Raw genomic sequence first — 10,531 nt, 5'->3', positions numbered from 1 at the left:
ACCAAATATAGTTTATATATTCAAGCACAATCATAACTAACAGTGATGATTATTATCACAGTTTAATTTTGTCTCATGAGCAGGAAGATTATGGAAACATATGTCAAAACTGCCCTTCTGAGTAAGCATTAGACTGAAACCACATGTATTTAGAAAAAGTATAAATTTTTAAAATGTATTCGAACAATGAGCCAGGAAAACTGTGTACCTTTTTTTTTGTCAGAAAAACTTCTTGGAAGAGGAAGTTCGGTTAGCTAGCTAACACTTATGCTGTCACAAACTGGTTAAACTTCTTCTCTGACACAGAAGCTTCTTTTAGTCATTAACATTTACTGAGTTGATTTATTAATTCATAAAACAACCTGGATAAACACATCTGCCAAACTGACAATCTACACTTGCTTATTTTCCTGGCTTCTAACAATATTAATCAATGTTATTCACTTCACCTGCCAAGAATCATAAAGCTAGGCCTACTCAGTGTATAATTTAGAAACCTCATAACTTTTAAGATAATTAAAATTCTAATTACCTTATTTCTTGTATTTGATAACGCTCGAGTATTTTTTCTAAATACTGCAATTATAAAATCTTGAGGAAAATAATCTGGCGCCCCGCCCCACGCGCTCTCATCTCCACCAGACCAGCCAATCAGGTGGAGGCAGGAGTGAGTGGGTGTTTCGCAGCGGACGGTCTGGCAGCGGCAGCGCCACAACAAGAGCGGCTTTCAGGCTTTGTTTCGTGGATGTGAATGAGCTCGGTCACCTCCTCCAGATATGTGGTCGGATATACGGATATTGTTACTTTTGCATTTGTTCATTCTCAGGCTGCCTTACCTGAAAGGTAAGTAATATGCGTTGTATTTAAACATAGTGGTAGTTTTCTCCCCCTCATGCGCGTCAGTGGTTAGTGATGTTCAATGTAAACGGTGGTGTGTGTAGCTTAATTGGGGGCGTCCGTGGTACACAGTGCGCGCGTGCCTGTCATAGCTTAAGGGGAAAACAGAGAAATATACTCGTTATCACTATTATTAATAAGCGTTCGATACGGGTTGGCTCTTTTATGACTGGGTTGGCTTGTTTAGCTGCTTTCATGTGTTCAGGACGCGAAAAGCTGCGTCCCAGTCATGTGTTTCCCGGCTGTGAGCATCTCCAATAACCCCACCGCATTAGAGGTAGTACCAGCCTCTATGTAGTAGTCCAGACTGAATGAACCTGCTCATTTAGAACTGTGGAGCAGAGGCCCTTCTCTGCTTTCTCCCACCACCCTAGAAGTAATAAATATCCCGAGAAAGCAGAGCGGTAATGTGGAAAACGGAGACAATGACGCTTGTAGCGCATCTTTCAGTTGACCCAAGTGAATTCTGCATATCAATTAGGTATTCATTTGCAAATGACAGCCGAACTACCGGCTATACTTATTCATAAACATACTGTTGCGGTGATCATCCATCTGGACCCTGATATCCTCTCTCGTTTTTTTCTTCTTCTTCCAGCCACTGATGAGTGTGAGGATGGACAATTTCAGTGCAACAACAAAAGGTGTATACCGACCATCTGGAGGTGCGACGACGATGACGACTGCTCAGATAACAGCGACGAAGAAAACTGCCGTAAGTGATCCAGTTACAGCGAGGATTAGCACATTGTGCGTGTTAATGAGAGAAATGGTCTCTTTATACACGATGACGAGTTGGGGCATTTCAGGGCAAGTAATAAATCATTTACCCTCAATTTATTTCTAGTTACTAGCTATAATGAATAGTTCCTTGTTAAAGTATTCACTCCACTTTTACGTTTTTTCACATTCGGTCACTGGAGATTTTACATTGTTGACCTTCACAAAGTTGAAGTGTCAAGTACCTGACTCAGACACACTCCTTTGACTTAAAATAAAATACACTGAGGTTTGAGACTGTAATGCAAAAAAAAGAAAAGAAAGCAGAAAAGTTTAAGGAGTGTGAATACCTTTGTGCTTGATGCTTACTTTTGAGTAAGGTTGTTCGATAAACAACATTTTTCCAGCAGATATTTGTCAGTCCAACAAATGATGATTGGCGATAAATCAGCGCAGGAGATGTAGTTATTACTATTAATATTGTTTTGAGACCGTTTTCAAGAATCCTAATGGTAATGACATAATTATCAAAGAACATATTCTCAAAGACACTTTAAAGACACAGATATTTTACACTAGAACTGGAAGTCATTTTAAATATCCAAAATAAATATAAAAAACAACAGAAACAACAAATAAAATGAATTCTTTAGTCTCTCTAAACAAAATCGGCCTTTAAAAATGGCAAAAATACACCAGACTCAAGACTTTTGTCATCCATTTTTGGTGGTAAGAGAGAAAAAGAAAAGATAAATCATGCAAATGGAAATTATTGAGCTTGTTGCAATTCATAATAGATTATTTTTGTTTTTTGCTTATTGCGACAGGCCTAGGGGGAACAATATAAACATAAACGGACTGATTTGCCAATTTAGAAAAAAAAGTGCAGAAAGTGAGGAATTAGTTGCCAGAAAAGTATAAACTCGCTTATTTAGGATTAATTTGGCTATAAATTGGATGAAAGAGGTAAACGGCGTAACCAAAGTGGTTTGCTGCTTGTGCAGTTCCAGCAAAGGACTCGAACACGACAAACCTGCATGAGTGTTGCATGTTTGCCATCCGGTCCGTTACGCTACAAGTGTAACGGATGTCTTTTCACAAGCAGACATACAATAAAACATGAAAAAGGACAGGAGGAAGAAAAATGCATAAAAATTGTTTCTCATCGATGTCACAAATGACAGGAAAATATACGTACCAGCCATAAGCACACATAAGGAACTCGTCTTTTATAACAACATATTTTTCCGTTGGCTGCGTCTTTTGGCTACGATAAAGTGGATTTATTACCGTCACTAAGAGAGTCCCTCATAGACCAAAAACAACGCTCTAGAAAAAAACCCAAACAGCTGGTGAAGGGCTTGGCCTTTTGTTGAGGGTCAATGAGTTTTTCCAGTCACCCAAACTTATGTTTGGCTAATATAAATGTACTAAACATAAAAGGTGAGCTTGTGTTATCACCTAAACTTGCTTATTTATTCCAACTGTCTCGGTCTAAAAATGTCTCCATCTAGTTTTCATCTTTCTGCCTTTCTTAGAACACTTACAGATGCAACAATAGCTTTGAGCAGCTAAACAGACCAGTCTCCCCTTCACCTGCTGTAAATTTTTGTTTTGGTTGCATCACTCTTGATAAATCAAGGTCTTTCTAGTTGCTTTTTTAAAATCTCTAATACAAACATATTTCAGAGGGGCAGAAAGGCTGACATAAATTGCAGAGAGAGATGCCAGTGAAAATAGATTTGGTGAGAGCACGTGTTCACCCCAGGCTCAGCGTGCGTACCGGCTGATTTCATTCCTTTTCTCAGAACCAGGGTTGATTGAGTGGAACCCTTCTCCAATCATCTTCAAACAGAAAAAAGCGATCCAGGTGAGAGACGGATTGCTTTCCGCTTCATGTCCGATGCACGGAGCTTTCCTTGCATCCCAGATGTGTTGTGCTGTGTTGTGCGTGAAGGTTTCTCTGTTTCGACTGTGTGCCAGTGGCCTACATTCAGAAAGAATGTTTGCGCTGATACCCGTGCCAAAGAGCTGCGTGTTTGCAGCACAGCTACCTTCTTTTGTGTCTGGGTTAATTGTGGCTTGGGAGGAATTTTTCTTTACTCCCCCGCTACCCTCCTCTGTGACCGTATCTGCACTATACACTTTCTTTTTCTCGTTGTTTATCTCCACCTCTGTCTTAAAAAACCCCCCAACAACAACAACAACAAAAAACTCCCACTCACTGAGACCTGTCATAATGTGCTGCATCCAACCACGCTACGGCTCCAGGTGTTGCTGTTGGATTCCTGTATTTGTCCTCAGACATGCAAGTGAAATCAGGAGGTTACTGAACACCTTTGCTTGTAAAGCATTCATCTGTCTCTCCTTCTCACCCACTAACACTAAACCAAAGGCTGATATTTGCGTTTATGCTTTATGCCACTGGAAAATTGTTTAATTTCACTGCGTCTTTGCCGTCAGGAGGAGCTTTTGACACGTTTGACGTTTTGAGTGAAGATGCTTCTGAAAGCCTTTTAAGCTGTGACAAGTCACACCAATGTCTGATAATTGTTACCGTCTAGCCTCGCTCTGTTACAGTGGAGTCTGGCCTTCACTCTGTGTCCGTTTCCTCTCCGTGTGTGGGTAGCTGCGTCCGTGTGGGAAGGTGCATTCAGAGGATGGTTTGTCAAAGGAAAGAACAATTTTTCTCTGAATTGGTGTCCTTGAGGAGTAAAGTCACCAACAGAAAGAGGATGGGACTTTTTACTCTTGCCTGTTGCAGGTTTTAATTCATACTGCAATTGACGTGATGCTTCAAGGACAGGAGACTAATCAGTGAACTGCTTGGAAGAATAAACCTCACCTTTAACTTAGAGTTTGTATTTTAAATACAAAGGCAATCAGAGAACATATGCCAGATGTGGAGTCGGATGTCCTTTTTATGCTTGACCTCTGAGTCTCCTGTCTCGAGCTTTGGCAACCCGTCAATAACAAATCCTTTATATGCTGACAAAAGTTTCAAGGTAGATCTTCCACAGAATGGATTTGTTTGTGCAGCACATGCATAATTGGATTGAGATCCAAGAAGTTTTAAAGCAGAGGAAACAAATCAATCTAATTTAACGCTTTAATGATTCATTGACTGACTCAAATGAATCAATTCCAAAAAAAAAAGTAAAAAGAAATTAATTCCTCTTGCAAATGCCTTTTTTTCAATACTTAAATTAGAAACACAAACTGTTTCAGGGAGACAATTATTGTGGCTATGTTTTTGTTTACATTTTTGGAAAAGGTTTGGGGCTATAATCACAGCTAACAAAAACTAGCATGTCCTTCAGTCCTGGGATGATGTACACAACAAAGTGAGTTTGCAGATTTGAGGCTTTCATTTGTAATTTTAAAAATGAAATTAGGCCTAAGATTAGGGCTTTAATCAGATTAATTGTGGTGAATCAATTAGTGAAGTAATCGTCCACTAACTTTGTAATCGATTAATCACTAACTGGAGTACACAGACATGAAAAAAGGCCATAGTCAAAAAAAAAAAAAACATACTCTGAGCAGTAATTATGCCAAAGCTGTATAAAAAATTATAAGTTTTGTATTTGAGACATAAAACTTTCTGCCTGGAATCTATCTACAACTCCTCATATGACAGTTTTAGCTTCACCTGGTTCAATTCTGTAAAACAGCAACAAAATATTTTATTAAACACATTTTGCAATCCAATTATTAATCAGTTAATCCAAGATCTTTTTTGATCTGCCCTACTCTGATCCGTTTTGATGCCAAGTCAAGCAAATCTTGACTTGGCATCAAGTTCTAAATACTTAGAACGTCATATGTTGACCTTCTAAGTATTTATGTGGTTGCAGATGCATTCTTTGGTACAAATGATCAAACATTCGCAATGTTGTATTTTAGACAATAAAATGTTTATTTTCTTATTAAATTGCATTATTTGTTTATTTGAATCTTTTTGCTTTATTTCTAATGTCTCAAGAAAGGCTTAAATGAAAAATCTGCAGAATGTGTCAATTTTTCTTATTTGATTAATCGTCAGAACAATCGATTAATCGATAACTAAAATAATCGTTAGCCGCAGCCCCACTCAATATGCTAACACCCACTTATAAAGGAAGTTGTAGCGTTCGCACAATGTCTCCATGCCTGCGTGGGTTTTCTCTGGGTACTCTGGCTTCTCCCCATTGTCCAGAAATATCCAGCTAGGTTACCTGGCCACTCTCAATTGCCCCCAGGTGTGTATGAACGGCTATTTGTCCTGTTTGTCTCTGTGATGGATTGTGGACTGGTCTAGGCAGTCACTGTTGCCCTCAGGCAGGTCAAACAGTTCCAGGTCTCTGTCTCTCTATGTTGGAGGCTCCAGCACATTATTCATGATGCACACACAGAATAAATGACTGAACTGTCAGTCAGCAGTGGGCTGGGATGTGTGTGAGCCTGTGTGAGTGCTTGGCTCTGATCAACGACAGATATAGTAGAAAATGACTCTTGATGTAGATTTAATTATGTAGTTGAAAATCCTGTTAGATTAACAGAATTTAATGTAAAGTGTATTTAATTATTGAAATACGGTCTATTTCTTATGTTTTTTTGACTAATTAACATTTTTTTTTGTTTGACCTCTTCACGTCCAACAACTCAACATGTACTTATCATTTCCTAGTCACTAACAGGTATCATCATAATATTGTAATCCTGTTTTTACACGCTGTCAAAAATGTGCATGAAAATGGTTGGATGTGCCGTAGAATGTGAAGAAATTTTCTGTAAAGACTTTTAAGTTATTTTTCACGTATTTTCTACTTCCCACATTGCATCTTGGGTAGAAGGCGCAGAAGCTGGTGTGTTGAACGGACGACATTACAGAAGCTATCTGGACATGGTTTGGATTTAAAAGTTGGAGTAACTTTTTGGCACATAAAATAAATCAGAACTTTTTTTCTGAATTTGAGGTTGCCTGATGTTGGGATACACTGTAAAAAATATGGAAATTTTCCCTTTTTAAACAACAGAAATGTTTGCGAATTTAACGGGAGATATACTGTAAAAATACTGAACATTTCAGTTTTGGACAAACAGAAATGTGAGTAAACTTACCATGACGAATATTTAAATTATGGTAAAAATCAATGTCAGAGTTGACAGAGATGTTCATATAATTGTTTTTTTTTAACATACATTTTTCTTACAGTGCACCTTATCTGTTTCCATTTATAATATTACTACTGGTGTAGTATAACAAACCACTGTTTTTGTTTATTATGTAGTAATCATTTCAGTATATTTTAATTACGTTTCTGATTTGCTGAGTGGATAGCGTCACTGTTTTGTTCTCAGCCTTTCATTGTGCAGCGCTACACCAAACTACGCCATCCAATGACTAAATGTGCTCAACAGACTGTGGCTGTTAAATGTGCTGACAGGAAGAAACCTGTGCCATAGCTGGTCATTTTTTGCTCCAGTGTCACTTAATTTCTGACCTGACTGGAGCTGCTGGGAGCTAAACAAATGTTAAGCTTCTGAAACACTGATATTCTCTATTCTGTTATTATGCAGTAGATGGACAACAATTCTTTATCATCCTTTAGCATTTCTGCTGACCCCCAACCCCCTCAACAGTATTGTCATGAGTATGCTGTCTTATCTCTTCATCCACCCCACCATCCCCCATCATTTGATCTGTGTTCCCTGCTGACCACTCGCTCCTGTATGCTCACATACAGTCATACATGTATAATTGGACGCCATCATTAGCCACGTTCATGAACAACTTTCTTATTTTTGAAGTTATTGAATACACATCACCTCGCAAAATCCACTCCCTTAAGTCTCCCATATTATTTCAGATTGTAGCAGCAAAACACAACATATTTGTACTGGATTTTATCTGACAGAGCAGCTCAATGTAATGTTGAGCTGTGGAGGGGAAAAAAGATATATGGGATAGAAAATGGGGGTAAAAAACTCCAAAAAGTACAGTATGCATTTGGAATCAGTATCCTTAATTATGACACGCTTTAATAATATTCATCATCGTCATCATCAACTTAATCTATAAAATGATTTAACACAAGTCAGAACTGAAACAAAGTGCTGAACATCAGTGATAAATAAGATAAAAGAAAACATAAAAATAAAATGACAAGGCTAAATTTATTACTAAGTCAGTAAAAAATGAAAAACTTAATTTAGAACACAATAAGACAACTCATTATTTACAATAATGTCTTATTATAAATTACATAATCTGCCAGTGAAACTTCTTAAAATCAATGCTAAGGAAGTTTTAACTTAAAACAAACGTCCATATCTTGCTAAAAGGTTACGTATAAGTTAGTTTTGTCTTATTTCAAATGTAATAAGAAACTAGGAACTACACCAGAAATACTCTGTAAGATTTTCTGTTTTTGCAGTGAAGAACATAATGGCGTTGTTTTGTTCTTGCAGCTCTGGGAAGGAGAACAAATTTCTCTGTTCTTGCAGAGTATGCAAAGATCTTTGTCTGTCTTCCAAACTTTCTACAGGGTTAGATGCAAAGCTGGCCGGCCCGCTCACCTTCTGAGCCTGACGGCTGAGAAAGCAACAAAAGACTTCTCCCCTTGGACTCCTAAAGTCAGATTAGTGCCAACACTGACATAGAGACACAGTTTAATCCTCGTCCTGATGATGATAGAAGAATATCACCCACTTTCCATTTTTTCCTCTTACCTTCAAAGCCCAGCCTGTCTTTCTTTTCATGCTTGGATGTGATAATGATCTTTATCATCCACTTTGATAAATTTAGCATCTCTACCTGAAGGAAGGCATTCCACATCACAAAGTCTTTGCTGTGCTTTCCTCTGGGATGCTGAGTCAGCGCCAAACTGTGTGCCTTTCTTCTTGTTTGCTTTTTTTAAAAATAGATTTACACAACTACTTAATCTGCAGGCACGTTTTTCAAACACCATCCATTCATCTAGACATCCAGTAGAAAAGTTTTATTTCTGAATGGCAGAGCTTCTTGGTGTATTCGTCCACCCTTACAGCAGTAGTGGAAGGCGAATTGATACTTTTATATTTATAGAGCCTCAAATGTATCTTTAGAACATTTTTTTAGACTTTATTTATTCCAGCTGTTCCTGAAAGCAGCTGTTCCACACAAAATCTGACCAAATAATTTTGGTCTAGTTTCCAGTGCAAATATCTTAGTACACGAGGATGCACTAATTGTTGTGTCCAGTTGCCTTTCTTAAATGTTGCAGCATTAATATAATTTTATCCGCATGAATGTCTGTGTGACCGTTTATTTCCCCAGTGGCTGGCCGTACTACACCGCTGGTCAGTGTTTGTACGTCTCAAAGCCTGCTCGCTCTAAGTGATCATTAAGAAGTCTGCCGCTCCAATTGAGCTATTATCTCAGATTAGTGTGTGTGTGACACACAAACTTACATGGAGGGAGAAGGATTAATGTGTCGGGCGAAAAGCATCACTCAGCCTTAGTCTCTCGTCCACATCTGCCATGTATTATCCTCTTCTGCACTTGATGTTTTACTCCTTAGCACCAAAAAAGGGAGAGGAAAATAGCTGCCTTTCCAAGGATAAAAAGCAGTGAGTTTTCCCAAGACGGACTCGGTGGACCCTCATGTAACATTTAAAGTATGGTTTCTGTTTAGATGAAAAGCGGACATAACGGTGAAGTTTCAAAAGAGCAGTTTGGAGCTGCTCTGGTTTCTATTCAGCATAATCTCTTCTGAGCTTTCATGTCTGTGTTCGGACTTCAAACATGTTATAAAGAGTTAAATTGCTTTTTTTTTTAAAATCATATTCAAGCATCACAAAAATTTCTAGGCTGATCAGTCTTGCTTTCCTTAAAGGTCACAGTTGTGAGATTACAATTTTAACACCTCAGCTGGCCTCTGAAAGTATTTAGTACTGTAAATACCAAGGGTCAGATGACTGATGATTGAGTCATTTTTTACATTTTTTAAGCTTGGGTGTTGAACTGTTTATTTATAATTGTGGGGCCAATTTCTGAACTCCAAATTTCTGTAAGGACAAAATCTAATATAAGAAGATAAAATAACAAGATTCATAAAAACTGTTCCCAGCCCTACTGTAGTAGTCATCAATTTTTTATATTGGTAGCAGAGCAGAGTGTCAAGAGCGGCTGAATTTAAAATGGACAAAATGATATTGGTGTTGACCTTTCCAACTGGCTTTTTTGGCGTTATGGAAAATATTTCTTGTACAGCAGTTTCTATGTGTATTTCCTGGTGAAATTAGATATATTCCTCTATTTTAGGAGTTAAAGGCAGCCAGCATTTTTAAACTTTGCTGTTGCTGGTTTAGTTTTTCTCTTTCAAGTCTTGCTTTCTCTTACCGTTATGCAGCCTCAAGGAACTGCAGACATGTCTCAATGAGTTGTACAGAACGGCTTCCTGGTGCCACTTTTGTCTTCGATGTGGATTTGTATTTAATGTCTGCTTTTTAATTTCCCTCTGGCTACCAGTAAACACCAGTCAATTTAATGATGCATGTTTGTTTGAATATGTTGCATGATAAACATTTTCCAGCACATAGTATAAGTTTGTGATTCATTCGCAGAGTTTTCCCCCAGGAAACTTTCTAAGCCCGGTGCTAGGGGCACTAGGGCAATCATCCAAAGGGCCACTGTGTTTTTGAGTTAAAAAATGTTTAAAGTTGACAGGAAATTTGAAAATATGTGTTTATTGGAACACATTAATAACAATACCTAAACACTAACTATAATAAAGACAAACATAAAAAAACCCACAATTAAAATAATCTTTAAAAAAATATTTTTTGCTCTTCAGTTGTTTCATCCTAATTAAAGTGTCCAGGATTTTTTATCTTTTATCTGTGACTTTATTCGCTTAAGTTGTTGTGTAGATCGGACAGGAAGTGGTTA

The 10,531-nt window shown here is 37.9% G+C and overlaps 1 protein-coding gene across 3 annotated transcripts in view; it reads left to right on the top strand.

The window, feature by feature from the left end:
• Positions 1-672: 672 nt before the first annotated feature.
• The window catches only part of LOC103140012 (low-density lipoprotein receptor-related protein 8), a 96,019-nt gene continuing 86,160 nt past the window's right edge, over positions 673-10,531 (top strand). For all 3 annotated transcript variants that reach the window (XM_007554925.2, XM_007554926.2, XM_007554924.2), the window contains exons 1-2: positions 673-843; positions 1,496-1,612. In XM_007554925.2, the coding sequence (XP_007554987.1) occupies positions 777-843; positions 1,496-1,612 (184 nt within the window). In that variant the 5' untranslated portion in view covers positions 673-776. The remainder of the gene's footprint in view (positions 844-1,495; positions 1,613-10,531) is intronic.

This window comes from Poecilia formosa, unplaced genomic scaffold, assembly GCF_000485575.1.
Source record: "Poecilia formosa unplaced genomic scaffold, Poecilia_formosa-5.1.2 Scaffold67, whole genome shotgun sequence".
Classification (NCBI taxonomy): domain Eukaryota; kingdom Metazoa; phylum Chordata; class Actinopteri; order Cyprinodontiformes; family Poeciliidae; genus Poecilia; species Poecilia formosa.
This window is presented reverse-complemented; position numbering and strand designations above follow the sequence as displayed.